At 40.7% G+C, this 13401-nt stretch overlaps 1 protein-coding gene across 2 annotated transcripts in view; it reads right to left on the bottom strand.

The window, feature by feature from the left end:
* The window catches only part of CDH12 (cadherin 12), an 896151-nt gene that overhangs the window by 131229 nt on the left and 751521 nt on the right, over positions 1–13401 (bottom strand). For both annotated transcript variants that reach the window (XM_070747115.1, XM_070747113.1), the window contains one exon: positions 9091–9385. In XM_070747115.1, coding sequence (XP_070603216.1) covers positions 9091–9385 — 295 coding nt within the window. The remainder of the gene's footprint in view (positions 1–9090; positions 9386–13401) is intronic.

The raw sequence follows: 13401 nt of genomic DNA on the forward strand, positions 1-13401 counted from the left end.
AACCCAACAGGACCAACACAGACTTCAGAGGATAATCAGAACTGCAGAAAAAACAATTGCAGCCAACCTGCCTTCCATCGAGGACCTGTATATTGCATGAGTCAAAAAGAGGGCGAGGAAAATATTTACTGACCCCTCACATAAACTGTTTCAACTCCTACCCTCAAAACATTGATACAGAGCACTGCACACCAAGACAACTTGACACAAGAACAGGTTTTTCCCGAATGCCATCACTCTACTAAACAAATAATTCCCTCAACACTGTCAGACTTTTTACTAAATCTGCACTTCTATTTCTACTAGTTTTTCTCATCATTCCTATCATCCTTTTCCTCCCACTTAGGACTGTATGACTGTAACTTTTTGCTTGTATTCTAAGATTTTTTATTAATATTGATTGTTTCTTCATTGCTTATTTGACCCCTATGACAATCATTAAGTGTTGTACCACATGATTCTTGACAAATGTATCTTTTTCTTTTATGTACGCTGAGAGCACATGCACCAAGACAAATTCCTTGTGTGTCCAATCACACTTGGCCAATAAAAATCCTATTCTATTCTAGTCTATTCTTAATAATAATAATAACAACATTCTCACTTAGCAGTGGAAATTAGGAGTTCAATTGTGGCCATAAATCAAGAATTACCTTTTTGTTTAGAAACATGGTTCAGCAAATGCAGACTCAACTGATGTTTATCTGTCCTATGTGGAAGATATCTCAAAGTAACTGCTCTTGAAACTTTTGTCTGAAAGAATTACAATTTTCAACATATTTGCATGTGATTAAACCTACATGAGAATAGGAGTTAAAAAAATTATGGGCATATAGATGGAAAAAGAGATGGCTTTATATATGGGTTCTTAATGTTATCATTTGTGAAAAATATTTTGTGATGTACTGTAAATTTGTGGTGGATTATATGGGAGAAGAGGAGCTGTAGTAGTGCTGATTTAGTTTTAATGTCTTCACTCTGCAGAACAATACTTTGTGCTGAGCTGTTATATATTGTCTCTCTCCCAGCTATATAGTCTATTACATTTTATTTCAAAAACATTGAGGGGGCTAAATAATCTACGTAATATATACACTGTTGAATCAGAGGCAGAGGCAAGAGGGAAGTGACAACAGCTCTTTATTTGATCAGCAGGAGCATCCAGACAGCCCAGCTCGCAGGCTGGAAAAGAATCTAGCGAGAGATTGAGAAACCCTGGCAAAAACCCACACTTATATACTTTGTTGCCAGCGCTGGGATTGGTGGCATTGTTTCCAGTCCTCGTGCTGAAGCTCCTGATTGGTTGTCTTTGCAGGCTTCCTATTGGTTAGCCTGCGGGCTCCTATTGGCTGTGTTTGATCCAATCAGGGATCTGTGTCTGATCCAATCAGGGATCTCTCTTTCATAACAGCATGCAAACATAACATCCCTCCCCCCATAGTCTTTTTACAACTGTCAGTCATTTAGATAGGCTACGTAGTCCTGTAACCTGATTGGTGGTCTGGTCGCCCGGCCGGACCTGCGCAGTTCAGTCTGCTGTGAGCTGTCTTCCTGGGCGGCTGGCTCTGGTGCTGCTCCGTCCTGGCAAGGGTTGCCTTGGCCCGTGGACGATGGTGCGGTCTCACCTCTGCTGGCCACCAGGGCTCCCGGACAGCCATCGCTGAATGCCAGAAGATGGTGTGGTGAGTAGGATGGTTGTTCTATGCGATTTTCTGTGGGGAAAATGTGATCGTTATTTTGTGGGGACTCACCCGGGTGTCGCTTCCTGATTTGGTCAATGTGTCTTCGCCAGATTTTCCCATTTCGTAGCAGAACCGTGTACGACTTGTGGCTGGTTCTTTGATCTATGGTGCCCTCCCTCCAGCGGACGTTTGAGTCAAAGTCTTTGGCATACACTGGGTCGCCTGATTCGAAGGTTCTTTCCGGCTCTGCTGTTGGTTTGTCTTTTTCCTTTGTGTATTCTGGGTGCATTCTGTCTAGAGGGGAGCGGAGCTTTCTTCCCATGAGGAGTTCTGCCGGGCTTTTCTTGGTGCTGGCTGAAGGGGTGATGTGTTGGGCCAGTAGGAACTCATCTAGTTGTTGCCAGTCTCCAGTTGGTGCTCGGTGAAGGGCCTCTTTCGTGAACCTCATCATTCGTTCAGCCCGGCCATTAGAGGCCGCGAAGTGGGGCGCGGTTAGTGCATGCCGGATCCCTCACTCGGCTAGGAAGATTTCCATTTGTCTAGATGTCAGCTGGGGGCCATTGTCGGAGACTAGGACATCTGGTAACCCATGTGTGGAGAAAATTCTCCGCAGTGCCTTTATTGTAGCTGCCGTTGTAGTTGAGGTCATTAGAATTACCTCGAGCCATTTTGAGTAGGCGTCTACTACGATTAGAAAGGATTGTCCTGCCACTGGTCCTGCGAAGTCTATGTGAATGCTAGACCAGGGCCCTTTTGGTGTTTCCCACTCCGTTGGCTTGGTTTTGGGTGGATCTGGGCGAGTTTGCTGGCACGGGTTACATGTTGCTACCCAGGTCTCAATGTCCTGATCCAGCCCGGGCCACCATAAATGACTCCGAGCCAGACTCTTCATTCGTACCATGCCCGGGTGCCCTTGATGCAGTAATTTTAACGCTTTTTTCTGTAGCTGTTTTGGAACTATTACCCGGTCACCCCACAATATGCAGTCCCTTAACACGTTCAGTTCCGTTTGTCTGTTTTTAAAAGTTTGAAATGCCTCTCCCTGGATTTTCTCTGGCCACCCCCTCAGGACCCACTGCTTGACTTGAGACAATACCGAATCTTTATTTGTCTCCCGGGCAATTTCCTCTGCGCTTATTATCGGGTTCTCCTGCATTTCAATTAGCAGTATGTCCGTGGCTGGGGCTGGGTCTATTACCAGGTCTGTCTGGGGGCATCTGCTAAGGGCATCTGCGTGGCCGATTTCCTTCCCCCCTCGGTGTATGAGAGTGTAGTTGTAGGCTGCTAGGAAGATTGTCCAGCGGGTCATTCTCGGGGAAAGGAATGCGGGCGTCTGTTTGTTTCCCGCTAAGATTCCTAATAGGGGTTTGTGGTCTGTAATCAAGGTGAATGGGCAGCCGAATAAATACCCGTGGAATTTTTTGACGCCTGCGACTAAAGCTAGCGCTTCCTTGTCCAGTTGAGAGTAGTTCCTTTCTGCCGGGGACAAGGTCTTTGAGTAGAAAGTGATGGGGGCATCCGTGCCATCTGGGAAAGTGTGGCTGAGGACGGCTCCTATGCCAAACGGTGAGGCATCACAGGTTAAGGTCACGGGCATAGTTATGTTGTATTGCACGAGGACACTGTCTGATGATAGCATTTCTTTGATGGCTTGGAAGGCATCCTGCTCGGCCGGTCCCCATGTCCAGGCTGTTCCTTGCTTAAGTAGGTGATGAAGCGGCTCCGCTGTTGTGGCTTTCTGCTTGAGAAAGATGGAATAGAAGTTTAGTAAACCCAGAAATGATTGTAGTTCCATTTTGTTCGTTGGGACAGGGGCGTTTTTTATTGCTGAGACTTTTTCTTCTGTTGGATGGATCCCCCTTTTATCTATGGAGAAACCCAGGAATTTGACGCTGGAGACTGCCCAAGAACACTTTTCCGGTTTTATGCGGAGGCCCACTTCCTGAAATTTAGTGAGTACTTGTCGAATTCTTTCCCATAGCTGGGGGGCTGATGTTGCAGATATTAACATGTCATCAAAATATGGCACCACCCCTGGGATTTTGTTTAGCAAGCGTTCCATGAGGCTTTGAAAAATGCCTGGGGCGGTAGCTACCCCAAACTGTAACCTGGAACATTTGAATGCCCCCCGGTGAGTCACGATTGTCTGGGCTTCTGCAGTTTCCTCTGAGACTGGTAATTGCTGATAAGCCTGGGCCAAATCGATCTTTGCAAAGACAGAGCCATTTCCCAGAATATGTAATAGCTGCTGAACTACTGGATTTGGGTAAGCATTGTGTTGCAAAGCCCTGTTAATTGTTGCTTTGTAGTCAGCGCATATACGAACTGAGCCATCAGGTTTTAGGGGGAAGACGATTGGGGTCTCCCATTTGGCGTGGTCAATTGGTATGAGGACTCCCTGGGCGATTAATTTATCTAGGTGCTGGTCGACCTTTGGGAGTAATGGCAAAGGTACCCTCCGGGGTTTTAGGCGAATTGGGGGTATCGATGGGTCGAGGTTGAATGATATTGGAGTGCCCTTATATGTGCCCAGCCCTGGTTCAAATACGTCAGCAAAGTCCTTCATTATGTCCTTTGGGGGCATTCTTTGGTCAGTAATGGAGTGAATGCCTGTGATGCCCATGCTTAGTGGCTGGAACCAATGTAGCCCCAACAGGGTGTGTTTAGGGCCGTCTTCGACAATTAGTGGCAACAGTCCTTTGAAATGATCAGAGCATACAGGCACATCGATAGACCCCAATACCGGAATGGTATTCCCTTGAAAATCTGCCAGCCCAAAAGTCCAGGGGGTTAGTTGGTCTTTTAGTATATGTGGCAAATATAGGTGGAATTTGTGCCACGGCATTATGGAGTAGCGGGAGCCCGTGTCAATTTCCATCTTACAGGGCCGATTGTTAATTAGAAGGGAGGTGAAAAGTTTCCCCTGGGCCGGTGTAGAGTTGTGGTTAATTGAAAAAGGGGAATTACCTTTGCGGGATCCTGAGTGAAAGCCTGTGGACTGCTTGAAGTTCCCGCGGTTATAGGGAGCGTTGGAATTCCTGCCTGTGGCTGGCTGGCGCTGCCAGGTTTGGTTGAAATCCCCTGGGGCGGGCGCTCGGCAAACTTCGGCGATGTGCCCTTTTCTATGGCAGCGGCGGCAGAGGGCATCTTCGAAAGGGCATCGGGATCGGGAATGGGAGCCATTGCAGCCAAAACATGGTGGGAAAGGTCGCCGAGGATTGCCATATTGTGAGGAGCGGCGGATCTGAAGGCAGTAGTCTTCGTCAGTTGCTGCTTCGGGCGGTTGTTCGGCAGAGTCTCCCATGTGTGATGGGGTGATTTCTGTCACCTTGTGCACGGGTGCAGCTGTGCGTTTGAGTTCGGCGGCAGATGCGTCGGAGATCTCAGTGGCTTTGACGGCTTTCATGATGTCTTGTAAAGACGTTTCTTCTTCGATGAGGTACTTTTTTTGTAAGGCTAGGTTGCTCATCCCGAAGATTAAACGGTCCACCAGGTGTTCCTCTGGCTCTTTGTACTTGCATTTCGTTAGCAGGGCGCGCAGTCGGGTGACAAAGTCATTTATGGATTTGCCTTCAGCCTGTTTTAGCAGAGAGAATTGGTGGCGGCTGAGGCGGACAGGAGTTGTTGGCTGGAAATGGGTTGCGAGTTTCTCTTGTAGCGCTGCCCAGGAGATGTCCTCTATGGATTCTTGGTCTGTAAGCATGGTGGCCAGGTTGTAGACCATGGGGCCGCAGTAGAGGAGGAAGATCGCTCGTTTTCTGTTGTCTGTGGCATCATCGAGGTTGTTTGCTTGAAGGAAGAGTCGAAATTTGGACATATATGCTGTCCATGTGTCCTCTTCAGGGTTGAAGAAAGGCAGAGCGTGGGGTATCGGTGTAGCCATCTCTGGTTTTTCCATGGAGGTTCGAAGCCCCTCGTCGCCACTGTTGAATCAGAGGCAGAGGCAAGAGGGAAGTGACAACAGCTCTTTATTTGATCAGCAGGAGCATCCAGACAGCCCAGCTCGCAGGCTGGAAAAGAATCTAGCGAGAGATTGGGAAACCCTGGCAAAAACCCACACTTAATATACTTTGTTGCCAGCGCTGGGATTGGTGGCATTGTTTCCAGTCCTCGTGCTGAAGCTCCTGATTGGTTGTCTTTGCAGGCTTCCTATTGGTTAGCCTGCGGGCTCCTATTGGCTGTGTTTGATCCAATCAGGGATCTGTGTCTGATCCAATCAGGGATCTGTGTCTGATCCAATCTCTTTCATAACAGCATGCAAACATAACATACACTGCAAACAAGAAGCATGTGAAAATATTCAGGAAGCAAAAGGAAATGAATCTGTATAGTATCTAAATGAACATGGTACATAAAAAGAAATGTGTTCAGGATCCAATCTGGATCAGTCACTGGAATCAAAAGTTTAATCCTCTGAGCTTTCAGCTTGTGCTGGAGCCCATCCTCAATTCATCCCTGAGTCTAGGCTCCAGCACGAATCCAAAAGTTCAAAAGACTAAACTTCTGGTCCCAGTGACTGACCCAGTTTGGCTTCTGCAACATGATCTTGGGACATATGTATATATTCACCTTCATTGGTAAGAATGTTCCGTTTACCTTTTTACACTTCCAATGCTTGGGAGACAGATTCGGGAACATTTTTGATAACCTTTCTGGTGCTAAATGCCATCTGTAAAACATCTTGTATCTTGGTTCGAGATTTCTAATAAAGGCACTCTTATTTGTAGACTGTGTTAATATAGTAATAGATAGTTGACAAAAATATTTATTTCTGCTTCTAGAATACTACAAAGATTCAATTATTTTTGAAAAATTAAACAATCTAAATGCTAAAGAGCAAAATCTTCTATTGGGAAAATAAATGTTTATGTGGCTCAGAAAATCTTGCTGATTAATTTAAAATGTTAAGGTAAGACTGGAATGCAATGAATTTGGCTTGCACTTGCCAAATTCTATTATTATTATTATTAGCAACTGTGTTATTTGTAGCAATATTCTTCAGAAGAGAAAAAGGGAAACCACATTAAATTGATACGTAATTTTTTAAAAAGTATAACCAGTAGCCATAATCTTTAAATGATTTAGGTTCTCATCTTGCCCATGAAAAACAACATAAACCTAAATGACCCTTTGACAAATAGAAGCAATGCAAATGAAATTGCAATTACTTTTAACTTCCAATAGCAGTCACTTCCCTCCCAGCTTTCATTAGTTTTTAAAACATGGCAATATATTTGATTACAGATCACCTGCTGTCAAGTCTAATTAGATGCTGCATTTGATGGTTAAAAAGAAAACGAATCCAGAAATTGGGGAAGTGAAAAAATTAGATTCCATGCTGAGATATATCTAGGAATAAAAGACTTCTGGCATAGCCTCATGCCAGATAGGCCACGTGACCATAAAGCTGTTTACTTTACTGGATAGTAAGAATAGCATGTGGACTGTGAATATTGGCACCTTTTAACACTTTTTATATCTAACCCTTTATTTTTATTCAGGCCAGGCCATTATTGTATGACATCTTTGATGGTAACATATTAATCAAAATAAAGTTGGTGTACATTTAAAATGCTATCATGAAATTAAAGTTTATCCAAAGTTAGGACATCATTATAGTTGTAGTTACCTAAATGGTATGTGGTTCACATGGCAATGTCTCTCTATTTTTTAAAATTTTGCAGTTTCTGGGATCAGCACCATTTGTTTGTTTGTGCTAAATATGCAAGCTCACATTCCCACAATAGTATTACATATATAGTTGCTTATAAAATTTATGCAAAATCCTGGTGAAATTGTATGTTCAATATTTTCCTACAAACAGAATTTGATATAACATTGCTATGGTACAAACATAATTTTTTCTCCAAATTTGAATACATATTTACTAATTTGCACAGTTGTCCATAATTTAGAAGACAACACTAAATGTGTTTAGGAGACAAGTTTAAACACTGTTGCTGAAGTGTTACTTTTTTCTTCTTTAAATTTATCAATAAGATAATTGACTCATTGGGTGTATAAATAGCTCAATTATGACAATTTCACAGGGGGGAAATTCTGATCTTTCCAATCTCTCAGATTACAATTGTTGCTCTGGCTAACTTCAAAACAATAGACTTTTAGCAACCATCTAAATATAGAAAATAAATACAATTTATTCCTACAAAGATGCAAATGCCACAAAAACTTTTCTAAACATTTTCAGCTAGCATTTTCAGTTATGAAGAACATTACTAAGAAATAGAAGTCATGTGAGACTTCTGAAGCTAGCAGACAACCAAGAAAATACTATTACAACTGCCTGAAAATTAGTCAAATCTGCAAAACAAAATGGCCAATTCACTGTCAATGGTTTGATAAACAGTTTAGCTGACATCAGAGAAGTTGTTCAAAGGGCCTTAGTCTCCACGGGAATTTTACAGAAATGAAATGTCCATCTGTCTTTATCAGAAAAGTCATCAATTGAAGTATGTGGAAATAAAACATAATAAGCCATTTTGGAACAAAGTTCTTTTGGACTGACAAAGGAAAATGGAATATTGAACTGCCACTATCACGCAACTTATATTTGGGGATGAAACATTTTAGGAGGAAACACATTGCACAAGGGTGTCTGTAATTTTTTAAAGATTATTTGGCAGCCATCGATAGGAGAAATATTGTGCAAATGTAAAGGAAAATAGATTCAACTCCATGTCAGCATGACAGCAATGTTCCTAAGTCAGTGAAAAGGTTGAAGTTCAAAAGTTGAATATTTCAGCAAGACATCAATCCAAGACCTAATTACAAATCAAACATGAAGTATTTATACAGCAAAAAGAAAGAAAGGTCCTCGGATACAATGTTATTAAAGATCTGAAGGGAGAACTCAAACATGCAGCAAATGCAGGAAGGCATACAAGCAGTTTGAAGTTAGAATTGTGTAAGAATAACTGAAGAAAAAAAGAAAGATTATTAGCTGGTTACAGAAAGGAAGAAATTACAAAGTACTGCCTGAAAGATTGTCCAAATTCTGGACCAACACATTCCCTATCTTTTTATTTTGAACCTCTGTGTAATCACATCCGTTTGTTAAGTCAAGTTCATTCATGGCAATATACAATTTAAGTGATTACCTACATTTTTGCATGAAAATTTACACAAAAAGCTAGCTACCATCACTCTATTGAACTCAGTAATCTTTTATGGGGAAATGACAGGGCAGAAAAACAGAGTATATTTGCAAAGTAATAATCTTTCTTATCTTGGAAGGAACTGATTTGGCAGGTACCTCATGTGTCAACACCACCTACAATTGTCCAAGCATAAACTTTTTAATTTGTATCATGTATTAAAAAGGGTAGGGGAAGAGAGATGGAATTAACTTTCATGTTTGAGAGGAAGAATTCTTTAAAATATTACTTACCTACTGGTGACATTTCAGGAACACTGGCAATATAAGGCCCATCAAGGAATTTTGGTTCATTATCATTAATGTCCTGCACTTTGATGATGAACTCTGATTCAGGCTCCAATGGCTTCCTTGTGTCAACATCTACTGCTTGAGCGCGTAGGGTGTAGAAAGGCTTTTCTTCACGATCAAGGCTCTTTATGGCATGAATGTCCCCTGTAGTTTCATCAATGGTAAATACTGTACCAGCTCCGTCTCCTGATAAGGTATACTTAACACTTCCCACTCCCTTGTCCAAGTCAGAATGAAGCTTAATAGCAGAAAAAGAAAAGGGCAAAATAATTAATAGAACAATTCCTGGATGGAAGAATAGCAATTTTTAACTGAATTATTGTAAATTGCTTTTAAAGACATGGATATTTGAATCACAAGTATATAGACTCAAAGTTTGTAAAACATCATAACTATATATTTATAACTATATTTGTTAACAACACTTTGCAAGACAAAATGGGGTCATTTTGGAAATATCAGTAAGAATACTATATATTTCTTTTGTTTGTAAGAGGAAGAAGTACATGGATCTCAGTTTCATGTTAATAACATTGTATGTGTACATACATTCAACTATGTATTTATTTTTATTTATTTATTTTTCAAATTTATAGGCCGCCCTTCTCCTAGTGCAGGGCAGCTTACAACAAAATGTGCAAGGACATTCAACTGGGTAACATTTCCATTATTTTATTTCAGTCTCATACATTTCCTTGAACAGGACATTCATGAGGTGTCAGGACCACATTTCTAATATGCACAAACACAGCTCTACTTCCTTTCACTGATTTATAAGCATTCTTAACATTCCAAACTGCTCTTAATTTTATACCAAACAGGTTTTAAAATCTGATCATCCTTTCATACTTTCAGTATTCTGGTAATCATAAAATGGTGACTTTTAATTTACATACAGTTGTCTTTCCTGCTCTGATACACCATTTTTGGTTGTAATTTTTAAAGGGAAAAAAATGATTGGTTGATAATGGCAGTGGCTTCAATGTTCTCTCAGGAAGCTTCTGAATTTTACGCTGATGATCTGCTGTAGATTTGCAGTTGATCAACCTTTCTTATCATTTAAACCGTAAATGCAGTCTCAGCCCTTTTTTTCAGTTTTTGATATAGCAGCTTGAATGCTTTTCAGCAGCCATGGATTATGGCCCAATATATTTCCAGGATTCGGTGTCTGTCAAAGATTGTAGAAATATGGATTGCGACTGTCAAATCCATCACATAGGATTTCTGTTGCTCTGTTTTCTCTTGTACGTAAGTGGCAATGAAGATAAAGTGCTACATGGTAGGTAACAGAGAATGCTTCCAGCTCCGGGTTTTTTCAGGTCAGGTTTTTTTTGCAATCACTGTATTTCATTCACAGAATTTTAGTGTGTGAATTAGATGAAATACTCACAGGAACAAATGAAAGACTAATTAAAAAATGTATAATTACTTATTATATGTTGATTTAGAACAAGAACAAATAAAGGAACAATGATTAAATGGGGAAGAAATTTCGTTATACTACAGAATTGGATAAATGGCAACAGCTTTGGGGAAAAGTTATAAACGGACAATGGCATATAAAGAAAATTTGTATAAAATGTTTTCTAGATGGCACATGTCACCTGAAAGGATAGCAAAAATGTTAATAAAGATAAATCTGTGAAATGTCAGAAAATACCAGGTTCTTTTTATCATATATGGTGCACATGTGCTGAAGCCAAAATGTACTGGAGTTCAATTCAATTATGGATAGAAAAAAATATTGAAACGACATATAGAATTGAAACCAGAGATATTCCTCTTGGATATATTACCAGAGAAATTTAATAAAGAAGATACATATTTATTATTCACATAATTGCAGCAGCTAGAATTGCATTTCTGCAAAAATGGAAAGTGAGAAAAGCCCCTTCTGAAGGAGAGGTAATAATATTGGAAATATTGGATTGTGCAGAAATGAATAGATTGACAATGAAAATTAGAAATAAAGAAGACTCTGAATACTGTAATGTATGGGGGAAATTTTATGATTGGTTGGAAAATGAATATGTATAGAAGACAAGCAATATTGACTAAATTGGAAGAAAATATAAAATTGAAGATGGTAGATCCAGGTGACAAAATTAGGTAGCTGAAGCATTATGATATTAGTTAATATACCAAGGAAAATATAAGAAATATGTACAGGTATGGATACTGGAGGGGGGGAAATAACCTTAAGAGTTGCACTGATAACTAAATGGATTTAGGGACATAAGATGAATTTTGATTAGATTCACTCAGAAAAGGGTTAAGAGGGAGAAAAGGAAGTAGAGAAGGAAGGGAAGAAGCGGAGAGGAGGGAAGTGTTCTGCTTGGCAAGACAGCTGAGCAGTGATTAAGGTCAAAATCCAACACAGAGACTGGAGTTTCAGAAACACCAAAATATATTTCCTTAACAAGGTGGCTGAGAGCCGCAATTACAGCAAAAGAATGTCTGTTTACTGCCAGAGAGTCTGAGTTATCTTCAAGGCTGATAACAAATGTTCAAAACACCACAAGGTTTGTAAATAATGTCTACGAACTGGGCTCAAGCAAAGGTACTCACACTTTTTTGTAATAGCTACAATCTTTCATAAAACAATTGTCCAAAGGCTGGGTTTCTCCAAGGAAGCAGATTGTTGGTTTAGAGAAAACTCTGGATCTGTTTCTCCTTCTCTGTTAAACCATGAATGATAACTCCTGCAAAGAACACTCCCACAAACCTTCCCTTTTATGCATGCTACAGAATTCCCTAATATTCTCAGCTGTGATCAAGATCTCCTCCTGCATCTGTGCAACTGTTCCTGTCTCCCCCTACCCCTTCATACACACACATTCAGGATTGGATCATTCTGAGTCCTTTGGGATTGGGTGGAATAGAAGTCAAATTAAATAAATTAAATAAATAAATAAATCACCCCACTCCTCAACTGACTCAGACGAGGCCCTAGCTGGGAGTTCCATAGGCATTGCAGGGGCCTCCACCTCTATCTCTCCAGAACCTTCATCTCCCATCTCTCCTGTCTGAATCCTCCAATAGCCACACAGGTCTCTAATGCTCAGACGGACTCAGCTCCTCTGGCTCAAAGTCTGTTACCAGAGGAGCTGGCTGTGATCCAACCACAACAGGAAGTAAGAAAGTGAGAGAGAAGGAGAAAGAAGCTAGAGGGAAGAGAGGGAGATAGAGGAATGGGAATGATATGACATAAAAGGGAAAACAGGCAGGTACTAAAAGTATAAAAGGTGCAAATTAGGAAGTTAGTTCAGTTGTCTTGAACAGAAATGTATAACTCTGTGTTTTCTCCAAACAGCAAGCCCTCCAAAATAAGATGCACACCACTGGATTTAGTACTAAAAGTTTTACTATTAACAAAAGTCTTAGTAGTTTGTGTCTTTTTTAAAAGAGTAAAATCTTACAAAGGCTTCACCATGCTGATTATAATATCTTAGCAGTGGGCCAGAGTCCCAAGAATTGGTAAACACAACAGTAATTACTAGATTGTAGTAAAGTTCCATATCGTAGACTTACAGAGATTGGCTGGAAGCCAATTAATGCAGGCAAGAATGTGTTTCTTTTAAAACACAAGCCAGAGACAAGAGCTGCAACAAGATTCTGGAACAAACTGTATTGTCCTCTGCACCAAAGCATTGTGTGACTCCTCCTTAAATAGCCTGAGGGCATGGCCCAGAAACCAGCAATGGTACTCATGAGGATGCCTCCTCTTGAGTAACCACTCTTGCCTCCTATAGGCCCTGCGAATCCTAGCATCAAGAAGAGGCTCCTCCTCTTCTCCTGAGTCACTCATCTCAAAAGGTACAGAAGGGCCTGGTTGCTCTTCAGCCTCTGATACCATGTCCTCTTCACTGTCAGTCTTGGGTGCCAGGAACACAGGTCGCTTATACGGTGCCTCCACTGTTTCTGAGTCCTCTGGATCCATTGCAAATTGCCCAGGATGCAAACGGGCCACAACATGTCTATTTTGTTATACATTAAGGTATATGTATATGTATGTATGTATAATGGAGAAAAATAATAAAAACTTTATTGAAAAAAGAATTTTACTGTGTGCAAGTGAAAACATTATTTATTTATTTATATGCTGCCCTTCTCTGAGGACTTGGGGCGGCTAATAATTATCTTTCACTTGCAATCCTCCTATATTTTTACAGTTTAAAAAAACTTTTTAATGTTTATTTGTATCAGAAGGATCACAATTAAAATAAGGCATATTATACAACATTAGAGCGTCTG

The sequence above is a fragment of the Erythrolamprus reginae genome, chromosome 3, assembly GCF_031021105.1.
Source record: "Erythrolamprus reginae isolate rEryReg1 chromosome 3, rEryReg1.hap1, whole genome shotgun sequence".
In the NCBI taxonomy this organism is placed as follows: domain Eukaryota; kingdom Metazoa; phylum Chordata; class Lepidosauria; order Squamata; family Dipsadidae; genus Erythrolamprus; species Erythrolamprus reginae.